Below are 23,183 nucleotides of genomic sequence, written 5' to 3'. Positions count from 1 at the left end.
TCGCGGCTCTGAAACGGCCATTTTGTTTTCGGAATCGGCGCTGCTCGCCTGAAGCGACCTTCACGCACAACTGAACTGTGCCCTCCTGAAGCTTCCTGCTTTACCCAAACCTTCACCAACATCATGGGGACAGCGCTCAAATTAATTCAGGTGACTTTCCTATTTTTGGTGGCTCCATAACTGGCAAATCATTGTTTATTGCAGTCTCCTCAATAGGAGTCGCCATTTTGTACTGCGCTTCTCCTGCTTGTATTCATCTTGCGCTTTACATTAGGAGCTGCCTCTCTCTTTTGGCCACCTTGACAACTCTCTGGTGCAACATTACTCCATTGACTTGCTTTTTCTGCTTTTTTGGGCGCTATTCCCTTGTACTACCTCCTTTCTTCCTACAGACTGAACTCGTGCGCCTTATACAACTCTTTTTACGCACGCTTGCATGGCGAATAATCCCAGCAGAACCCCTAAGCGCAATTACATCAAAAATTCTAAATTATTCTCTGCGCTAGCTCACTTGGAAGCTTCCTCATCTTCCAGCGTCAGTGACACGTTATCTACTATGGATGTTCCTCCACAAAGTTCTTCTAAAACCACTCCGAAAAGGTTAAAAAAGAACCCACCTTCTCCCACGAAATCCTCCTCAGACATCTCCATGGAATTGTTACTTGAGGAGATTAGAGCATTGCGCCCCTACATGGAAGAGACTAATGCAAAGCTGCAAACGCTCACCGACAATTGGTCTCAGATGGACGCTAGAGTCTCCACTGTGGAAAAATCTGTATCCTCTCTTCGGGAATCAGTCACTAAGATTCCCCACGTGGAATCGCAGTTGTCCTCTCTTCAGAAGCAGGTGGAGGACCTTGAAAACAGGAATATACGCAATAATCTTCGTCTTTACGGCCTGAAGGAAGGTTGCGAGGGGAGTGATCCTATCCCTTTCTTCAAGTCTTTTTTGCCCAAGCTTCTGCACCTACCCGAAGGCACTACGTTAAATATTCAACGGGCCCATCGGCTTGGTCGACTTCCCTCTGCTCCTTCTCCAACTGCAAAGCCTAGAGGAGTCATAATGTATTTTCTGGAATACACGGATCTTCTGAAGGTCCTCTTGGCTGCTAAAGCTTTTCCACGCTTAGTTTGGTCTGATTCTACTCTTTTCTTCGCCCAGGATTACGCCAAGGCCACTGCAAATCGACGTAAAGCCTTCCTGGATATGAGAGCGGATCTTCGAGCCATTGGAGCAAGATATGGCCTATTTCATCCTTGTTTATTCAAAGTCACCCACAATAATAAGACCATAACCTATGAGGATCCAGTACGACTTCGCAGTTTCCTCAACTCCTGCGGTCCTGCTAACATGGAGTTCTCCAATGCCGGTTCTTCATCTTCATTTCCTCCATGATTCTCCACGATGCTGCCACTGGACTTCCTGATGCCTTGTTCACCTTTTATCCATGTTTCTTCGTTGTACCGATTGATACTCCTTAACCCTGCTTTTGACTAGTTCTTTTTGACTAGTCGACCCTCGTTGTTGTTTATGGCATTTTATATGTATGTTTTATTCTCACTGTTTCTTTTATGATGTCTCTCTTAACCTAACCATGTTGTTTCTCCTTCTTTTGCAGATCCCTTTTTAGCGTCCCGTCATGTCTCCCTGGTTGGACGTTTCACTACCCGTTTCCTGCCCTCCGTTGGTTGGCCTTACCCCCCTCGTCTCATCTTCGTTTTCATCCCTTTCACCCTCCTTCCGGATTTTGTATCCTTATCCCTTCACCCTTGTAAGTACATACCTGTTTTCTCTCCCTAGCTTTTACTCTCCCCATCATCGTTTATTGGTTTTGTACAGTTAACTTGTCCTTGTCATGTTTCTTCTCCTTACTTTCTTTTCTATACTCTCTTGGCTGCTTTTGTTTTCTTCTTCTTCTCATTTTTCCTTTGCATTTTCTATATGCCACCTTATGCTTCTCCTATCCAATGAATTTTCTTCCCTATGCTCTGCTTTTCTCTCTTTTTCGCAATTCACTTATTTTACCACATCGCTCCTATTCTTCATCTGGTTTCTCAATAGTTACTTTCCTGTTATTCTCCACCTATCGCTTTTTTTCTTTTCTTCCGATTCACTATACCAGTTTTCTTCATTGACTTTGTTTTTTTTTTCAGTCTTTCTTTGTCTTACTTTTGCTCGATTTTCTTCTATACTCTTCTCTATTCCAACACTTGCTCTTCTTCCTCTTTCTATTTTCCTTTTTTCTTTTTCCTCTTTTTTCTTCTGTCCAGTTTTCTATGAGGCTCTCCCTTGTTCCCGATTTATATTTTCTCTTTTTAATCATTCTTGATGTCAGTACGCATTGTTTCTTGGAACGTTAAAGGATTGCACTCACCCATCAAGAGGCAAAAGATCCTTTCCCATTTAGCCAAATTGAATGTAGACATTGCCTTTTTGCAAGAAACCCATCTCTCTGATACCGAAGCTGTTAAACTCCAAAGAGGTTGGGTGGGAAAGGTTTTTTCAGCCCCTGGTGATGGTAAAAGGAATGGTGTTGCATTGTTAATCCGAAAGTCTTTTTCTCATTCTGTATTACACTCCGAATCTGACCCTGATGGCAGATGGTTATTTGTTAAACTTTCCTCAAAAGGTGTCCCCTTTTCCCTCCTCAATGTCTACGCCCCCACAGGTGGGAATCCTATTTTTTGGAAAGCGTTTGCCTCTCGCATTACTGAATGTATTGATGACAATTTTATTTTGGCAGGCGATTGTAACATGCCACTGGACCCCTTTTTGGACAGGCATTCTAAATCTTTTTTTATTCCTAATAGATCCCAGAAACTTTTTACACACGCCATCTCTCAACACAAGCTAGTCGATGCTTGGCGAATTTGTAACCCGACCAGTAAAGAATTTACATTCTATTCCCCGGTCCATCACTCCCAATCACGCATTGACTATATCTTTCTCTCGCACCATCTGTCCCAATCCCTCACTCAGGCTGAGATTGGCCCCATTATTTTTTCTGATCATGCCCCAGTTCTCATTAACATTGACATTTTACCCAAATCCACCGGTCCTAAGAGATGGCGTTTCAACAATACCCTCCTTCTTGATCCCAAATTTACTGCTTCATTTATTCAGTTTACTACCGAATTTTTTCTTATTAATGATACCCCCTCCTTGGCCACTCACACTATTTGGGACGCTTACAAAGCTGCGGCCAGAGATTTTATCATCAGACATGTTGCCGCAAAGCGTAAACGTGCCCGCACACGCACCAGTGAGCTTTTATCTCAGATCAAAGCCCTAGAACATTCCTTTTACACTTCTCACACCCAGGAAAGTTTAACAGCCCTTGTAACTGCGAAAATGAATTATAACAAACAGTCTACTGAGGATGCATCGTTGTATTTATTGAAATCCAGTTCGAAATTTTATTGCGGGAAGAATAAGGCGGGGAAAGTTCTTGCCAATTATTTGAAAGTTAAGCAAAACAAATTGAATATTGAGTCTGTTCTTGATGCTAATTTAATCTTACAACATAAAGATGCTGATATTTTGGAAGAATTTTCTCGTTTCTACTGCACACTTTATTCCTCTGAAACTCAACCATCTGCTCACTCTCTCTCCACTTTCTTCACAAGCATCCAACCTCCTCCTAACTTTCCGGTTGATCTAGCCTCCCTTGAAACACCCCTTACCATTCGCGAATTACATACTGCACTTCATTCCCTTAAGAAAGACAAAGCCCCAGGCCCAGATGGTTTCACGGTCGAATTCTATCAACACTTTGCTTCTCTTTTGTTACCCAAATTACACCTACTCCTTGACTCCTTCCAAACCAGTGGTGCTTCCTCGGGCACTTTTTCAGATGCCTATATTTGCATCATACCAAAGGAGGGGAAGGACACCCAACACTGCAAGAATTACCGACCGATATCGCTTGTCAACATTGATTACAAACTATATGCCAAATCCTTAGCTATCAGATTAGATCCTTTTCTCCCAGATCTTCTCGGCCCCGAACAATCCGGATTTGTTAAGGGTCGCTTTATTTCTGATAATACCAGACTTCTTTTTAATGTTCTTTCTAAATCACCACGATTTAAGGACTCCCTAGCCGCAATTGCCCTAGATGCCGAAAAGGCATTCGACAGAGTTGAATGGTCTTTTCTTTTTTATGCGCTGAAATGGTTTGGATTTGGTCCTAATTTTATTTCCCTCATCTCTATTCTTTATGCGAATCCCAGAGCGGCGGTTTGTGCTAATGGCCTAATATCTTCCTTTTTTCACCTTGGCAGAGGAGTTAGGCAAGGTTGTCCTCTTTCCCCTTTTCTCTTTAACCTGGCCCTAGAACCTTTTCTATCTAAGCTACGTCAAAACCCAAACATTTCTGGTTTCCCTCTCTCTCATTCGCAAATCAAGTTAGCTGCTTATGCAGATGACATTTTACTCTTCATTTCCAACCCCTCTGTATCCATCCCTGCTTTCCTCGCCGAAGTTAACGTTTATTCTCATCTTTCTGGTTATAAGCTGAACAACGACAAATGTGAAATTCTTCCCCTCACCAAATTCACCTTCAAACCAGATTTTGCACCATCCAATTTCAAATGGAGTCCGACCCATATTAAATATCTTGGTTTGCATATCACTCCTTCCGTCCCAGATACTATTTCATTATGCCTCACTAAATGCACTCATAAGTTGTCTGACCTCACTTCCAGATGGCACCCCCTATACCTTTCTTGGTGGGGTCGTCTTGACACCATCAAGATGATGTTATCCCCTATTGTTCTCTACACCATTTCTAACATTCCTGTCTCCATTCCTGTTAAATTTTTTACTAAAATCAATACCACCTTATCCTCCTTTTTATGGTCTGGAAAGAAATCGCGCATGTCTTTATCACGTTTACGTCTCCCCAAATCAGAGGGCGGGGTTAATTTCCCAAATTTCCCCGCTTATCATCGAGCTTTTCTCCTGAAACAAGCCTCTATCTGGCTTAAAGATCCCGCCGAGCCTCTTCTCCTTTGGGCTGAACTCGAGCGTCTTTCTCTTTCTCCCTTTTCCTTTGCTGAATACCTTTCCTTTTCTCGTAAACCCCAATTCCTGTCCACTCCAATTCACAAATACACTGCGAAATTACTCCTGGCTTCTACTCCAGTTCCTCCCTCTTCTATTACTGAACTTCTCAACACCACTATTTGGTATAATAATAGCATTCTTATTAACCTGAAACCTTTTTACTGGAAAACTTGGAGGCAGCGAGGCTTAATCTGGGTTTCCCAACTTTTTACTGGGAATATCTTCTCACCTTTTTCTATTCTGAGCCAGACCTTCTCTCTTCCCTCATCCTTTATCCACAAGTATAATCTACTTAAGAATGCAGTTATGTCTGTATATGATTCCCTCTCTCATTCTTCTCCACCTCCGCTATCTAATACTCCAATTTCTTCTTTACATTCCCAATTACGTTCCAACCCCTCAGCTTCTTCCATTTATCACTCCTTCCATACCCCTCCATCTCCTCGCTCAAAATCTACAGTGGAAGAGCAGTGGGAATCTGAACTTGCTGTATCCTGGGCTACCTCCCTTTGGGATAAAATTTGGACTAAGCTTCGCAAATCCTCGAGAGCTGCCTCTCTCACACAAACACTTTTCTTCCTTTACAATCGACTCCTTTACACACCATCTCTCCTTCATAAAAGATTTCCCTTGGTTCCAGATCTGTGTTGGTCCTGTTCAGCTCCCAATGCCACGCTTTTTCATATGCTTTTTCTCTGCCCTCTAACACACGCATTTTGGACCAGAGTATGGGACCAAATCAATTCTATTTTCCAGACCTCTATCCCCTTTTCTATCACTGACATTTTTCTTGGCTCACTCTCTCCTTCCTGGTCTGTAGTTGAAACAAATGTTCACATTATTGATTTGTTAATAGCTGTTGCGTTTCAACAGATTACTGTTCATTGGAAAAACTCAAAAGATATCACTTTCAAAGCTTGGTGGTTCAATGTGTGTTATAATCACAGACTGGATACTGCATTTGTTTATCCCCTTACCCTGGCCCCAAAAAGACATGCATTATGGCTCCCCATTACCCTTTATTTGGATGTCTGTGCTGAGCGTTCCTCTCACCTGCCCCCATTTCAGCAAGAAGTTTCGAAACCTCCCTGTGTCACCTTTCGTTCCTTCTTTTTCTCTAGTTTTTATTTTTTCTGCACGTATTTGCATCATGTACCTTGTAACAAAACCTCTCATGATGTCAGTTTTATACTTATAGCCTCATTGATTTTCTTTTTTTTTTACTTTTTCCTTTTCCATTCCCCCCCTACTTTCTTTATCTTTTTGCTATTTATTGTACTACCCTAGTTGATTGTATTTTATTGATGATGATGTATTCCATTTCATTCTTTGTAACACCAACTTGTTTCCTTTAACCCCTTCAGTGCTAATGACAAGGGTAACTCGTCATGGAGTTTCCATTGATTTCAATGGAAAGTCAATGGAAGTGCATCATGTGCCTTAGCAGCCAAGTGGTTAATAAAATTTCACTTAAACTGAAAATCATCATTATTTAATGATTGTTTAAGTGCAAGAAGGGGCATCAACTTCTGTAGCAGAAGCTGCAATCGTGGGAAGACAGGCTTTGTGTTTAAAGTCCTGGAAGCTTGAGTCCAGCCAACGAGCAATGCTTTATAAATTAACCCTCTTGGGTCAAGAATTGCTTGGCCCTGAACTGGATGAATTAGAAGAGAAAGTGGTTGATGATAAGAAGATATTGAAACCATTCACAGTTTTTCAAGCAAGATGTTTTTTTCCCCCAAAAAGAATGCACTCATTCAGGACAAACAATACTTTGGAGTATGGGCACGAGGTCAAGGGTTACGTTCTATAAAAAACCTGGCCAAGCACTTCACACAACCAAGACGGCTCATAGGAGAAATGGCTATCTGAAGGTTGAAGGAAGACTGCAGTTTTTCTGCCAAAAGTGGTCTTAAACAAGCTCTGATTCATAGGTCCTTTTGATACTCCAGCACAGCTATTAAATTAGATTCAAAGAGTCTCCTAAACTGCGGTTCAGACTAAAGCAACTAGCCCTGACATCAGGGGTACAAGATCTCTTGGACAATGGGGTGACTGTCCAGTGTCATCAGTGATGTAATTTGAGATGTCATCAGTGATGTCACTGACCATGTCATGAGTGATGTAATATGTGACGTCATCACCAGTGCATTGTGGCCACGCGAGTTATAGTTAGCTCAACTAACTATAACAGGCGAATTTCTCTGGTTTTATATGAGTCAAATGTTGAACTAATTATAACGTCCCTGAAACCTATGTGTTTTTTTAGTGAATTTCTAAGGATTTTAAATGCTAATTCCTAACTATAACATCTGTAAAACCTATGGTTTTTTCAGAGAATTTCAAAGGTTTTTCAAAATGTTAATTTCATATTTTAATGTTTATAAAACCTATATTTTTTCTATTATATTTTTAAATATTTTGGAACTCTATACTTATTTTTTTAACTTTAAAAAATATGTAATGTTTTATATCTTGCCCAAAAAAATGTATCTTTTTTTAAATTTATTTTTTTAGAAAACTGCACTCCCATATCGGTAGCGTACCAAGCTCCATCACCAAATCCGATCTACCATATTGCTAAACTCGTAAATGATGTGCATTTCGTATCCGACGGGTTCGTGGCACCGCGTCCCGCGTAACATCATATACGCATGAAGTCGCCCCAGCTGCTACTTTGGCATTTGATGGGTACGCAGTACCAAGCCACGTGTTACGCCATGTACATATGGGGTCGCGCCCGCTGCGCGTTGCGTATGTGACGAGTGCACGCCGCCAGGCCCTGTGTTACATCACAGAAAAATGGTGTTGCGCCGGGTACACCATTCCCTCTTTTTTTGTCTCAAAAGTATATCTAAATAACTTTAAACAGTATATGAGAGCAAGCGATAATCTAAAATATTTTAAACATTTATATATTTCTAACTGTAATAAACGTATATTATGATAAATATATTTTCTCAAAATCAAGTCGGGTGCGGCCTCCTTGCACGCCCGGTGCGTGATTGCCATGTGACCTTAAAATAAAGCATTTGATTGCTTCATAACATTTCCCATTGTAACAGTAGGACGACCCCACCCATTTTAGTCATTCTCTTCACAGCGTTTGATGAGAAACACGTCTTCTACGTAAAGAGCTTTTTTGAAAAGTTTTTTGCTATATACACATATCTTATACTACACACAACTTGCAACGATCATCTTGATCAATATTCATGGTCTGTACATTAGCCTTCCACGTGTGATGGCCATGCATCTCAACCGTTACATCAAAAAACAAATGTGTGTTACACAATGCCCCTGGTGGGTGTGTGTGTGTGTGTGCATATTATTGTGCTGCCTTTCGGCCTGGGTATTGGTGGTTCTAAGAAGTAGATCAGCCACAGGCAGAGTGCACATCGTAGATCACATGTGACAAACAGTAAACAATAATGTTAGATTTGTATTGCTGTACGCTCTGTTGTCAGGCTTTACCAATATAGTAGTGTGTTATATGTGAGAATTTCAGATTCATATTTAACATACATTGCTTGACTGTAATGAGCATTATCACTGTGTATGACGTAACCTCACTGCTGATCCTCCCTCCATCCGAGCACATTCACATGTGTGCGCTTCGCGATAGCAACACTTGCAATAATACCGCACACCATTGACATGCGTGTCTGCGCATATCCACAACCTTGACAACGACATGTGATGTTTGCCATTCAATCTTTTCGAAAATCATCTCATTAGCAATAGTAGCCGCCCTCCCAATACATGCTACATTAATGTAAATTGCGCATTCTGTACACTTCCTGGCCAGGCAGTAACTGAACAACGCTCAGGTCCCTGGAACAATTATTCACACCCCTACGCTGGCCTGGCGTACACAAGCCCAGCCCACTTTGCGTATGTATAAATAGGATAACAACAACGCCACATGTCCCAGTTCTTCCACACTGCCTCAGGTGATATGGCCACATCCACCTTGCATATCACAATGCGAAATAATAAAAAGGGATCCATGAGGTGTACACCATCCTGGCAATCAACACTGGCTCTAAATTGTGAACCCTACTGCCCGTCGTGTTCGAAAGTGATCCATGAGGTGTACACCATCCTGCAATCAACACTGCAACTCAACTGTGAACACTGCTGCCTGTAGTGTTTGCACACACAGCAATGACAGCAGGTGAGCAGTTGGGCCTGGGTGCACAGCGGCTCCAATTGAGCAGAGTGCTGCTGGAGAGGTGGGATGCATCAGCCTGAGTGCGCAGATGCGAACAAGTGAAGTTGGCCTGTGTAATGATGTGATCTCTGACCTCATTCAGTCACATCTCTGTCTCATTTTAAAGACCTGCTGGACCGTACTGAAGGCCTGGGCCAGCGGGCAGCGCTGCCCTACAGACACATGTTGAGCTCAGTCCTGCGGGAGGGGTGGGGTGCATCAGCCTGAGTGCGCAGGTGCGAACAAGCGATGTTGCCGTGCCTAATGATGTGATCTCTGACCTCATTCAGTTACATCTCTGTCTCATTTTAAGGACCTGATGGACCGTACTGTAGGCCTGAGCCAGCGGGCAGCGCTGCCCTACAGACATGGGGCATTGGCGTTTAGGGCACTGTAGTGAGCTCATTACTAAGTCTACATGCACACAGGCTTGTGCCACTGCATTACATGCGCACATTATGCTTCTAGCATGCACGCTGTTGCTTTGTATGTGAACGTTTGTATAACATATTATTATTTAACCCTGTGTATTGTCGTGCACTCCAACTCCTCTTTGAACCACGATTTCCACTAACAGTTGGTAGATCGTTCTTCAAAAACGAAGGATGCACTCAACTGGTGTTTTCTATTAAGCTTGAAATAAAACTTAATTTACCTTCACACGTTTCCACCATTAAATTATTTCTCCCTTCTCAGACACTGAACTATTTGACCCAAAATGGGCGGAGCTGGTGCTCACGCCATAATGATGCCCTGGGCATTCTGACGCCTTCCATCATGGTATCAAGACACCGTCCCCGACCAGAGACCTGCTCTCCCACCCTACAAAAGTACCCCGGATTCGGAGCTTGCACCAGCGCGTCGTTGGACACACCGATGGTGGCAGGTGAGCAGTGAAGCCTCGGTGCGCGGACCTACAATTGAACACAGTGCAGGGGAAGGGGCTGGGGTGCAGCAGCCTGGGTGCACAGGTGCAAGGAATTGATGTTCCCGTAGCTAATAATCTAATCCCTGGCCGTACTGCGGGAGAGGTTAGGTGCATCAGCCTGGGTGCGCAGGTGCGAACAAGCGATGTGGCCGTCCGTAATGATGTGATCCCTGACTTCATTCAGTCACATCTCCGTCTCATTTTAATGACCTGCTGGACAGTACTGTAGGCCTGAACCAGCGGGCAGCGCTACCCTACAGACACATTTAGAGCGCGGTGCTGCGGGAGGGGTGGACTTCATCAGCCTGGGTGCGCAGGTGCGAACAAGCGATGTTGCCTTGTGTAATGAAGTGGTCTCTGACCTGATTCAGTCTAATTTCTGTCTCATCTTAAGGACCTGCTGGACCGTACTGTAGGCCAGAGCCAGCGGGCAGCGCTGCCCTACAGACACGTGTTGTTGGCTTATAGGGCACTGCAGTGAACTCATTACTAAGTGTACATGCACATTGGCTTCCGCCACTGCATTACACGTGCACATTATGCTTCTAGCATGAGCTCTGTTCCTTTGTATGTAAACGTTGGCATAACATATTATTATTTAACCATGTGTATTCTCGTGCACTCCAACTCCTCTTTGAACCACCATTACCACTAACAGTTGGTAGATCGTCTTTCCAAAACGAAGGATGCACTCAACTGGCGTTTTCTAATAAGCTTCAAATAAACCTTCATTTACCTCCAGACGTTTCCACCATTAAATTATTTCTCCCTTTTCAGACACTGAATCGATTGAGCCAAAATGGGCGGAGCGGGGGCTCACCCCGTCATGATGTCCTCAGTATTCTGACGCCTTCCATCGTGGTATCAAGACACCGTCCCCGACCAGAGACCTGCTCTCCCACCCTACAAAGGTACCCCGGACTCAGAGTTCGCACCAACACGTTGTTGAACACACCGATGGTGGCAGGTGAGCAGTGAACCCTCGGTGCGCAGGACCTACAATTGAGCACAGTGCGGGGGAAGGTGCTGGGGTGCAGCACCCTGGGTGTACAGGTGCAGGCAAGCGATGTTCCCGTAGCTAATAATGTAATCTCTGGCCTCATTCATATGTTTCATTTTAAGGACTTGCTGGACCACACTCTTTCTTGCGGACCCCAGCGTCCTAGACAAAAGGTTGACGGGAGGTAAACACCGAGGGCTGGGTGCAGAAGGCCTACGATCTGTCTCCTCCTCCCTCTGTTCTTTTGACTCTCCCTCCCCTTCTCCCTTCCACCTACTCCCTCTCCCTCCAATTCTCACTATCTTCCTTTCATTCGGACTACCTTTCTTTTCCTCTTCCACATGGCACACCTCCTTATGTTTCATTTTTGTCTTGCAGGTTTTCTACGCTGCTTCCGGAGGAGTCCCACCCACGTATTTCATGTTATACTGGTGTTTGTTCTAATAAACATGCGTTTCCATTTATTTGTGTTGTTTTAATACAGGTTATGAGGGAAAACATTTGTAATTTTGCGGTGCACCTGCCAAATATAAACCAACAGACTATTACATAAATGAAGCCTGCGTAATTCTACAACTGCAAGGGTTCTATGCGTGTATCACTTTATAACACCATGAGTACTGCCAGTGTGATTACAGAACCAATAAGGCACTGCCTAGGATCACCGAGGCTTCAGGGACTGCTGAGGCCCACCATGCATATTTAAGTAAAGCCCCGGACGGTGGCGATCCCCGGACTTCAGTTGGCCTCGAAGCCCCACGAACAATTAGTAAATACCCGGGAAGGTGGCGATCCCCTAGGCTGCAAAACTTCTCTGTGCCCTCCGTGCCTAATATACATGTGACATTAAGTTCCCCAGTCCTACAGAGACCCAGCAATGTAATATTAGGTTTGGTCAAGAAACCGAACCCACCAGGGGCCTCATTTAAATGAACGGGTGAGACCCCGCTTCATTTCCTTTTCTCCATTTTTACCATCCAGATCCGCTCTATTAAAGCGATACAAGGTTTTCCTCCTCTCGCTTCAACTCGTCAAACAAGGATTTGCTATCACAGGGTGGAAGCCATGCACCCGCCCTCTAATAGCAAACATAAATGTCCCGCGGATGCACACCCCGGGACATTGTATGAGCTGCGCCTGGGAGGTCGCGCTCCCTAGGACCATGATGCATTGGTTAGTATAAACGCATACTAACACTACTTACACATGTGTAGTACAGTGACCAGAGAGTAGTGAAGAGGCAGAGGAAGCGCAAAATCTAAAAATATAAATCCTACCAGAGGTCGGATGACATTGTTCAATGAGCGTTCGACCCTGGGATGAGTAGAAACCGCTTCATGAAGAAAACGGGTCTTCAGCACAACGCAAGCAACTTTAAAATATTGGTGAGTGTTGCCTTCTTTCTACCTTCTCCCGCTCGTCGCCACATTTATGTAGTGAAGAGGCAGACAGTAGTGGATCCGATAAGTAGATTTATTGCAGGAAAACAAGACACCTTAAACACCCACCAACAGGAGCAGACAGCAAGGCAACCGTCTTCTCCAGCACTGTGTACAAACTCCCCAAGGTTCCCCTCATGACAGCCCTGCATTCTAACATTACATACTTACATTGTAGTAGAATCACATACTAACATTCTACTGTGACTTACATTGGAATACTACACAGACCACATGACTTTACAGCAATGAGCTCAGGCGTGATCGTTATTTACAATAGTTTCTTCCAGGAGTCTTGAGACCGGTAGGGGTGACTAGTTCCCTTCCCACTCCCTGTATTATATAAACACAAACTAACACTGCTTCCACAGGTATACTACAGCGCCCAGAGCACATCACTTTACAGCAATGAGCTCACGATTTAGGCTCACGGTTTAATCTCCTAGTCTTCAGACCAGTAGGAGAAAGTAATTCGCTACTCACTACCTATATACTATAAACGCATACTAACACTACTTACACAGTTATACTACAGCGGCTATTATCCTACAGTGCCCACAGCCCATCACTTTACGGCAATCAGCCCGGTTTGATCCCCGAGTCTTCACACCGGTAGGCGTGAGTGCTTCGTTTCCCGCTTCCGGTATAGCATAAACGCACGGTAGGGGTTAGTAGTTCGCTTCTCACTCCCTGTATGGTATAAACGCCTAATAACACTACTTGCACACATATACTACAGTGCCCAGAGCCCATCCCTTTACAGCAATCACCTCGGTTTGATCCCCAAGTCTTCACACCAGTAGGCGTGAGTACTTCGCTTCCAGCTTCCGGTATAGTATAAACGCACAATAGCGGTCAGTACTTCGCTTCCCACTCCCTGTATGGTATAAACGCCTACTAACACTACTTGCACACGTATGCTACCAAGACCAGAGCACATCTCCTGAGGGTTGAGCCGGGAGACTGCTATTGCGTGAATCTGGTTTATTTGCTAATTGCACAAATCATTGTTTTTAGGACTGCCAGGAATGCCCTAAATTTAGGTGCTTTTTAACTTGTACTTTCACTGTATTTTAACTCGTTCTTATTCCAGTTATGTATTGAAATTGTGTTGTTTTAATTTGGGAATCCGGTTTTGTGGGACTCTTAAAAAACTTACCTGGGCTCTGAGGGATCTCCGCTGAACTGCACAGTTGCGGGCTGCCCTCACGCTTAATTGTTCACATTGGGCTTGTTCCGGCCCTGTGGGACTAAGCAGAGCCGCCATCTTGGGGGAACACTAGGTTAGCGGGCTAGCTTTTCGCCTGGTCTACCTACAAATGCGCTTGCTCAGGCGACCACACACAGCGTGCACGCCGCCGGCACGCCGAAGACAAGCCCGTCTGCGCCCGTCCGTGCTCGGATCGCGCTCTGTGTCAGTCTCCCTGCATTTTCCAAACCAGTAGTGGCCCCCGTCTTAAGTTACACTAAAGTACAGTTAATAAAGGAGAGACCAATGTATAAATCTCCTGGGTGTTTGTGTCTCACGTGGGAATCATGTCCTCCCGCTTCCTTGATCACCAGTACGAACTGTAATTGCACATTACCCAGAATTCTGTACCAAAATGCAAACCCAATAGCAACAAAGAAGCAAATCGATATGGTACCGGAGAATATAGCATTTAAATGCATTTTGCTGAACCCCAGCTCTTTAGTTAAGCACAGTATAGAATGTGCGGACTAAATTGAGGAAAGAGATATTAAAATGACGTTTATCACTGAAACATGGACTGACGAAGCCTCAGGGCCTGATATTGTCAAGGCAACACCTCCAGGGTTTCCCAGCCACACCTTAAATAGACCGGTCAGGAAAGGTGGGGTAGCCATAATTTATCACAACTCTTAGAAGGCTGGTTTTTGCATTGCTTTGAACTCAGACTGTGAGGTGCTTTCCTCTAACCTCTCTTTGTCTGATCACCATATTTTTAAGGGCATCCTACTTTACAGACCCCCTGGGCCCAGAAACAACTTCCTTGAGTCCATTGGGAATCTGTTGGAAGTAGGGTTATGCTCTGACTCCTTCACTATCTTTAGTGATTTTAATTACCATTTGGAGGCACCCTTGGATCCCGATACACTGGCTCTTATTGATACAATGAAGAGCGGAGATCTAAATCAAAAGGTGAAAGGACCTACGCACATAGCAGGCCACACTTTGGATGGTAAATTTTTCTAATCACCCTCAATTGACATGTATGGGCGTGCTTCCCCTTACATGGACTGATTAGTCAGCCGTACTTTTTAAACTGACCTGTCCAAGTCACGACGCCAGCAAGGGGGACACAAAGAGACTAATTGAGAGTAGGTCATTTAAGAGAATTGAGGGCAAGGAACTAGTGGCGGCACTTATTGCAATTTCGGGTCTGCTTCTCACAGGAATAGATGAGGCAACTCCTTCTTACACAAACTGGTTGGGATCAGCTTGTAATAAACTAGCCCCTATAAAACACTAATTCCCTAAAAGATCGCGCCCAACAGCCCCCTGGTATACGGAGGAGCTGAAAAATCAGAAACTCATATGTAAATCCCTTGAGCGGAACTGGAGAACAAAATATGAGGAGTCAAATAGGAAGAGATACAAACAGAGTCTTGCGGCATATAAGGTTCTTATTTTCAATGCTAAGAAAAGTTTCTTTGCAAATCAAATCAACTTGGCAAGAAACTCGGCAAAAGAAATGTTTAAAACTGTATCTAATCTGGTCTCCCCACGTCCAGTAAAATTGAATCTAGTCAGGAACTAGGATCGCGAGGTTCTTCCTGAACAAGGTGGAGGTCATTTTCTTGGCATTTGATCTTTTAAGTGCCTCAGATTCGGTGGTTTTGCAGGAAGGAGTTGAGCCGTTTAGGGACCCTCCCCATGTCTTTAATAAACTTACCAATATATCTCTAATGGATACTAAGAAACTTCTCATGGCAGCGAGATCAGGCTCCCCCTTCGATCCCTGCCCGGTTTCGGTGACTAAACTTGCTCCGACTCCTGTAGCGCAGGCGCTTACTTCCCTTTTTAATGGTATTTTCGATACTGGGCATTTCCCAAAATTGTGGGAATTCGCCTCAGTTTTACCACTGCTAAAGAAGCCTAGCCTCGAGCCCAAGGACCCAAACAATTTTCGACTGATCTCTCGACTCCCACTACCAGTGAAGATCATTGAGAAGGAAATTAATATGCAACTCAGTGTCTTCCTTGGGGACAACCACGTGTTGTACCCCACACAATGCGGTTTTAGAGGCACAGCACTGAGTCTGCATTAATAAAATCGACAGAAGAGATCAGGAAAGCTTTAGATAGGGGAGGTAAGGCTGCCCTGGTCTTGCTTGACCTATCGGCAGCCTTTGATACGGTCCATCATGGCTTACTTATAGACCGTTTGTTGGCTTGCAGGGTTCAAGGTAAAGCCTGGATGCTCCTAAAGTCTTTCTTATCAGAGCGCTCACAAATAGTTGCATTGGATAATTTTCACTCCAAGCCTTTTACCCTGCCCTGTGGAGAGCCCTAGGAGTCTTCGCTTAGCCCCCTTCTTTTCAATGTTTATGTTTCACACTTACTCCATTCATTAGCTCCTTTGGTTTTAAACTGACATCTTACGCTGATGACACACAGATTGCTGTGTCACAGCGGCCAGGCCAGGATACTGAACTAGTTAATCAGTTCAACGATTGCCTGGAAGCTGTGGGGAGGTGGGTGACACAAAATTGCCTTAAATTAAACTCAGGCAAGACGGAGGTTATCCTTTTTGGGAATGATGCTAATTTTTGGACCCCTAATTTGTGGCCAATAACACTCAGCACTCTTCCCATACCGTCAAGGAAGGTAAACAACTTAGGCATCCTGATAGATGATACTCTAAATTTTAGAGATCAGATCAACTCAATTTCATCTGCCATCTTCCACGTACTTAGGATGATTAAAAATATTCTCCCCTCCGTGAATAGACTCCAAATGCTGCAAATTCACCAGCAAGGTTGTTGTCGGGCACATCCAAATTTGAGTCCATCTCCAAGGAAATCAGTAAACTTCACTGGTTGCCGGTCAGGAAACAGGTGTGTTTCAAGGCCTTATGTATTGTGTTCAAGGCTCTTCAGGGTACAGGCCCTGAGTTTCTGAAACAAAACATTTGATGGTACTGGCCTAAAAGGATGCTGCGCTCCATGGACGCCAAGTTGGTTACGGTACCACTTATAAGAAAAGCCTCCTGGGGCGAAAGAAGTTTTGTTGTGTGGGCCAAAAATTCTTGGAATGCCCTTCTGCTCCACCTAAGAAAAAGCCCAAACCTCCTGACTTTTAGGAAGAGTCTTAAGACCTGGCTTTTTAACCTGTAATAGCAGTTCACCGTCTCTTACTTAGGAATAATAATCAGCGCCAGGACACCTCTGGGTAATCGTTGCGCTATATAAGTCCCCTTAACATAACATAACATAACATAACATAACATAACATAACACATCACTTTACAGCAATGAGCTCACAGTTTAGGCTTTCAGTTTCATACCCGAGTGTAGCAGCATATCATATCAGCACCATGTCACTCTGAGCCAAACCGCACTTTCAGACTGGTTGGAGTGACTACTTCGCTTTGCACTCCCTCACAGAGGTTACAGTGCTCCTACCCTCCTTTCCTACATTTTTTGCCCTTTTTTCCCCTTACTCGCTTCAACGGAATCACAAAATGGAGGCCAACACTTCCTGGTTGCAACCGCTCGCAGCCCTCGCAACCAATAAGCAGCAAGCTCGTGCTCATAACGCCTCAGCCAATCAGATGGCAGAATTTCCAAATATCGATATCTGTAAATTTCTATATTTCTCCAAAACTACTGAATGAATTTACACCAAATAAACAAAAGCGTGCTTTCCAGACCAAGACCCTTCTCCCTGCCAAATTTGGGATATTTTCCGTTCACCCGTTCGAACTGTAGCCTTGTCTAAAGTTCCCTATGGAAATTAACATGGAGAAAACACGTTTTGGGACCCCCTTTTATTTAGGCCCCCCTTGTCGAATCACCCCCATACTTTCAACATAGGAGCTGATATGAACAAATAATTAGTTTAGAAAATTTCATGAAGATTCATCAAACACCGCCAAAATTATAAGCAAAACAAAAAATGCTCTTCCTATGGAAACTTGGACCTAACTATAACTACCTACTGGCGACCGCCAGTAAGGGGTGTGTGTGTGTGTGTGTGTGTGTGTGTGTGTGTGTGTGTGTGTGTGCGCGTGTGTGCGTGCGTGTGTGTGTGTATATATATATATATATATATATATATATCCACCACCAGTCCTGCCTCCTTATTAAAGAAACAGGTCCGACACATGTACTGGGACCAATCCAGGAAACTTTATTGGCACCATCAAGAAGACACAGGTGAGTAAAACACGTGGCAGACACGTTTCGGCGTTTTGCCTTAATCATTGCCATTTTCGTTTTCTCTGCTGTGATACACGTTGGGGGTCCATGCTGCTAATCACACTCCCATTGGAGCCTGGTTTAATCCAGTTCTGGAGGCATCGCTCTTTTGCCACCTCCCTTGCAGTCCTCGCAATGTTTGATGGTCTACGTGGTCCCCACACCAGCGTGTCGATTTTAAAACATCCGCCAACAGAAATTTGTAGTAATCCTCAAAGCAGACTTAGGTTAATTGCCAAGTCCGGGCACTGAATTTGCCCCAGATATTCCAGCTCACGAGTTCGACCACATACTGCTGCGGGATATCTTCCATGGCGGCAATCATCTCCCGGATTTAGTCCCAGTCCAGCACAGGTTGTGCTGCTCTCTCCCCGATACCAAAATTCAATCCTGGGCGATATCAGCAGAAAAGAAAGATCTGGAGCCTGGTGTTGCCCCTGCAGTAAAATACTGCATCCTCTCTCCCCTTATGCGGCACATCAGAGTGAGTGCTGGTAGAGCCGCTTGGGGGGAGACACGCTGTACTTGCATACGAATATCCAAAAGGTGCTGGCTCGCGTGTCACACCAGACCGAGAGGGCATGCCGGTAGCCGGTGCCTGCGTTAACAGCAAAATATACAAAACCAATGCCCACTCAAAGGAAAGAATGAGCCCGACATATGCTAGGGCACCACCAGGATTTAATCCAAGTAAATGGAGGCACAAGGCATGCAAAAGAGTCCCAATTGTGCTGGAAACGCCAGGCAGACACGTTCAGCATTCCGCTTTCATCAGTGCCGGTTTTAAGTTTCCACACAGAGTCTTTTGCTTGGGGATGTGCTAAAAGTCCTGTGATGCTCTCATTGGCTCTTTTATTGGCTCTTCTATTCTGTTCCGCCCCCTGCTTGCAGTTATAGTGCATCCTTCATTCCTGATTGGGATCAGAGGCATGCTGGTCAATGGAGTCCAAGCAGCAACCCATACAGTGAGGGGCTGACGAACACCAAGTGATGTGTCTCTCGTAAACCTTCAATTCTCTGTCCCCAACTTCGGCGATATATATATATATATATATATATATATATATATATATATATATATATATATATATATATATATATATATATATATATATATATATATATATATATATATATATATATATGTATATGTATACAAACACTTATATCCATACACCGTATAAAGAACAGATTAGCATACATGGTGCTGACTTCATTTTGGAAGAATTGAAAAAGGAATCCAGCCGAAACGTGTCTGCTTGAAATAAAATGATTTATATGTTTGTTTAATGTATATGCAACTCTATTAGCAGCTTGTACACAAACTGTCAGCAGAGACGACACAACTCATTTAGTCAGGACGAGGAGGACTCCTAATCGAGGTAATCAATGCCTACGCAACAAAACATCAACTTGCCCTTGTAAGACCGCTTCTAAGCAATGTGACTGTTTCAGGTATTTGCATTTTCCAACTATTAACAACAGACAGGAGTCCCATCCGTGGTGGGCACGTCGCCACAAACCCGATCAAACTTTTAATATAACCAGTTTCAGTCACAGTTCCAGTATTACGAGCAGCGCTCGAGTCTTTAATGGCACTCAACAACAAAATACTGCTGTCCTGAGATTTCAATTATGGTTTTTGTAAGTCTTCCAACACACTATAAATCCTTGTTCAAACGTTCACATGAATAAGCAATGTACATAATATAGAGCCGGGCCGGTTGGATAGAATAAACAAAACGAAGGGTTAGTGTGCACATTATACAAAATACAGAGGCAGCAGTGAAGAATGTCAGTAAAACTCCTACCAGGCAAAAAGGATAGGAGCAAACACAGCAGGTTGCACCTAACGTGATGACACAGAAAGAAAAACAGCTCTGTACAAGTGGACCAACACAGCTCATCTGAATGTATTTATATATTTAGATTTGTTTATATATCACGCACACATGACCCAAAGGAAGAGCAATACCATTCAAAATATAAAAAGAAAAGAGTACACAATAAAAGTACAAATATACAATGACAAGTATAAATACAGGATAAAGTCTTTCAAATCATGGGGGGTGGATGGGTAGAAGAGTAGCAAAGAGCTGAGTTCACAAACAAACGAAGCAAAACGGTGTGGCTGTCAACAAATGAGAAATCGGCTGAAAGAAACAGTCAACCAGACACAAGTTTGAAGCAGTGTTTGTTAAAACTTACTTTTTGCTGCCTTTTCCTGCGTTGCTTTTGATGTCAATGAAGCTGTCGAGTGATTCTTGATCCCTTCAAAGACAAATGAAAAAGAGGCAAAAGCATTTTAAATAGAAGTCAGGAGGATTTCTCCGGTTACCACCATCCGGTATACAGACACCTCTGCTACAGCAGCTGTGCCAACCTTGGCCTGCACAGCCTGCAAAGGAGGCTCACGTACAGATGGGCCATGTCTTCAGGGGCAGCGGCACCTGTTTCCTCGAGATAGGTAGACCGGTATTTTCAGGGCCAGTCCCTTTTTCTAACCAATCGCAAGATGTACAGCGATGTACAAAACACAGGTTTTATTAGTAAGCCGCTTTCTCACTCCTTTTACTAACAGGTTGTTTATGTTGTTGTATGACTTTATTCGATATAAAATATCATAAAAGTATGTACAATCCAATTTCATCACTTAAAAAAAAAGATACCAATTTTAAAAGACAGTGCCATATTTCCATACAACTAGTGCAAAAAAGAAACTCGTCTTAAAATTTACAATAAATACAAATAGTATATAAAAACAATAAAAAGTAGGCAAATATGTAAACAGTAGGGGCGACAGTGCACTTAAAGGAGCCTAGCTTTTGTCAGTTATTATTTTTATTATCCCTCAGAAGCTTGCTTCTAGTTAACCAAGCACAACCCAAATATTTAGCTACCCCACAAATTGTACTGGGGAGGCTGTATCAGTTTTTAAGATAAGCAACACCTCCCTATAATTCTTGGATCCCAAGTTGGTACAAACAGGTTTCAGCCATTTTCTTCTCGCATATCCATATACTGGACTGGCGAAAAGGTTGTTTATGTAAGTTGGTTAAAATCGGAAGCAAAGTAGAGGTAGTGGAATGTTTAAGTTATTTTTTGATTTAATGAGAGTTAAGGTTCATATGCTGGAAAGATGATCACTTATCCCTGGCAAGTGTTGCCAGAGATATGTATTTAAATACTGTTATAACCTCATTGATTTCAGTATTCCCAGGAAAATATAAACCACAGAGATATAATAACCAGAGAGCTGATCTTGTCTACGGAATGTGCACAAACATGCCTACAGACCCGATTCAGTTGTTCGCCTACATAAGGCGACCGGTTTCCAGGCTCTTCCTTGCCAGGTAAAGGCTGCCCTGCATAGCGCGCCGCATTTTGCGCTGTAACATCGCGCTATATATTTTAATTCATACCTGCTTGTTATTTGGATATTCTGTTTGGTTTTTCTCCCTGTTTTTATTCTGGGGCGTCTCTTTCCTCACACTTGCACTGTAATCGTGCTATCACCGCTGCTGTAGCGGGTCCGGGTCCCGGGGTGGAAAAAACAGCGCCCGCCATCTTGGAGTGGTGTTTTGCCGGGAGGGGGGCGGTGACCACGAGCGGACCAGCGCTCGGTGGGGGTGGATGTTCGCCTATATAAAGCTCCCTCGCGAGCGCAGCGGGATCGCGCAGCGGGTGCGCCTACGCAGCGCCGGAGTCACGCCTGAGTCCAGCCCGTCTGCGCCCGTCAGCGTCCCGGAGGCGGACGGGGCTGGACGGCTTTTCGGGGCTGTTCCTGTGGCTAGTATTTTATTGGTCATTGTTGCTTTTAACTTGTGTATTATGCCGACCTATTCTTCAGCTGAGCTTCTCGCTCTACGTCTCCCTCGAGGGAATTGTTCCTATCTCTTTCCTGGTGGCAGGAAACTAAGGAAAGGCTGCCCGTCATGTGCATGGTGTTTCCCGGCACCAGCCGACAACGGGCTCGACAGTACTTCGGTACCCTTTCAATGTCTCCTCCTCAATACTAGGTCCGTGAACTGTCACTCTAGCGACATTTGGAATTTGCTGTATAATTCAAGCATTAAGTGTCTGTTTTTGACCGAGACCTGGTTGGGTGATTTCTCCGCGCCAGACCTGGCAAATGCCATCCCTCCGAACTATACCATCTTTAGGAGGGATAGAACATCGGGCAGAGGTGGGGGAGTTGCTCTTATTGTGGAAAAGAGTACTCCCTGCTCTACCTTTCTGGTGGAGAATATACAGGGATGTGAAGCACTTGGTTTCACTTTACATCTTTCCTCCCTCCAGGCTTGCACTGGGATACTTATATATAGGTCCCCTGGATCAATAGGGCCTTTCTTTGATGAACTGCAAGAAGCATTAGCAGTCTCTTGTCTCAGGTCTGACCACTGTATTCTCTTGGGTGACTTCAATGTCCATATGGACAATAGTTGCGACCCGGACACTATAAAACTTAATGATATTACGGCTTCGTTAGGGTTATTCCCTTTTGTGAAAGGCCCTACACACAATAAAGGCCATACCTTAGATCAGGTATTCTCAACAAGACCCATTTCGGTCTGTGCTACACAGCCAGTACTCTGGTCGGATCACTTTTTAATTTCCTTTTCTTTGCTGGTTACTGCCTCGGTTCGGGAGAGAGAAATTGTGGCTGCGAGAACTTCACGCCCGTTTCATCTGCTCTCTGGGGACATGCTGTCTGAGGCTCTTATTTCCTCACCTTGCCCCCTGGTTGGAAATTTGGAGGAAAATCTTGCTCTCTTGCATAAATGGCTGTTGGCAAGATTTGAGACTCTAATCCCCATTAAAAGATCTAAACTAGGAGAGCGTAGGGCGTCTGCCCCTTGGTTCTCTCCTCAGTTGAGGACCCAACGTCAGGAGTGTAAGAGGGCTGAGAGGGCCTGGAGGCGGACTTACGACCCAACGGAGAAATTGAAATTTCGGGCAGCCATTAAAGCCTATCATCATTCTATTTGGGATGCTAAAAAGGTCTATTTTGAACATCGTATTGATGAGGCTGATAATGTCTGCAAAGAAATTTTCAAAGTGGTCCAGGACTTTATCTCTCCTGCTGTCTGCAC

General features: G+C 44.0%; 1 protein-coding gene across 7 annotated transcripts in view; it reads right to left on the bottom strand.

Annotated features, from left to right (window-relative positions):
- The window catches only part of SCEL (sciellin), a 490,458-nt gene that overhangs the window by 65,779 nt on the left and 401,496 nt on the right, over window positions 1–23,183 (bottom strand). For all 7 annotated transcript variants that reach the window (XM_078657473.1, XM_078657474.1, XM_078657476.1 and 4 more), the window contains one exon: window positions 20,299–20,361. In XM_078657473.1, coding sequence (XP_078513599.1) covers window positions 20,299–20,361 — 63 coding nt within the window. The remainder of the gene's footprint in view (window positions 1–20,298; window positions 20,362–23,183) is intronic.

The sequence above is a fragment of the Lissotriton helveticus genome, chromosome 8, assembly GCF_964261635.1.
Source record: "Lissotriton helveticus chromosome 8, aLisHel1.1, whole genome shotgun sequence".
NCBI classification, from domain to species: Eukaryota; Metazoa; Chordata; class Amphibia; order Caudata; family Salamandridae; genus Lissotriton; species Lissotriton helveticus.
Note: the sequence above shows the minus strand (reverse complement) of the source record. Positions and strands in the feature narration are given on the sequence as shown.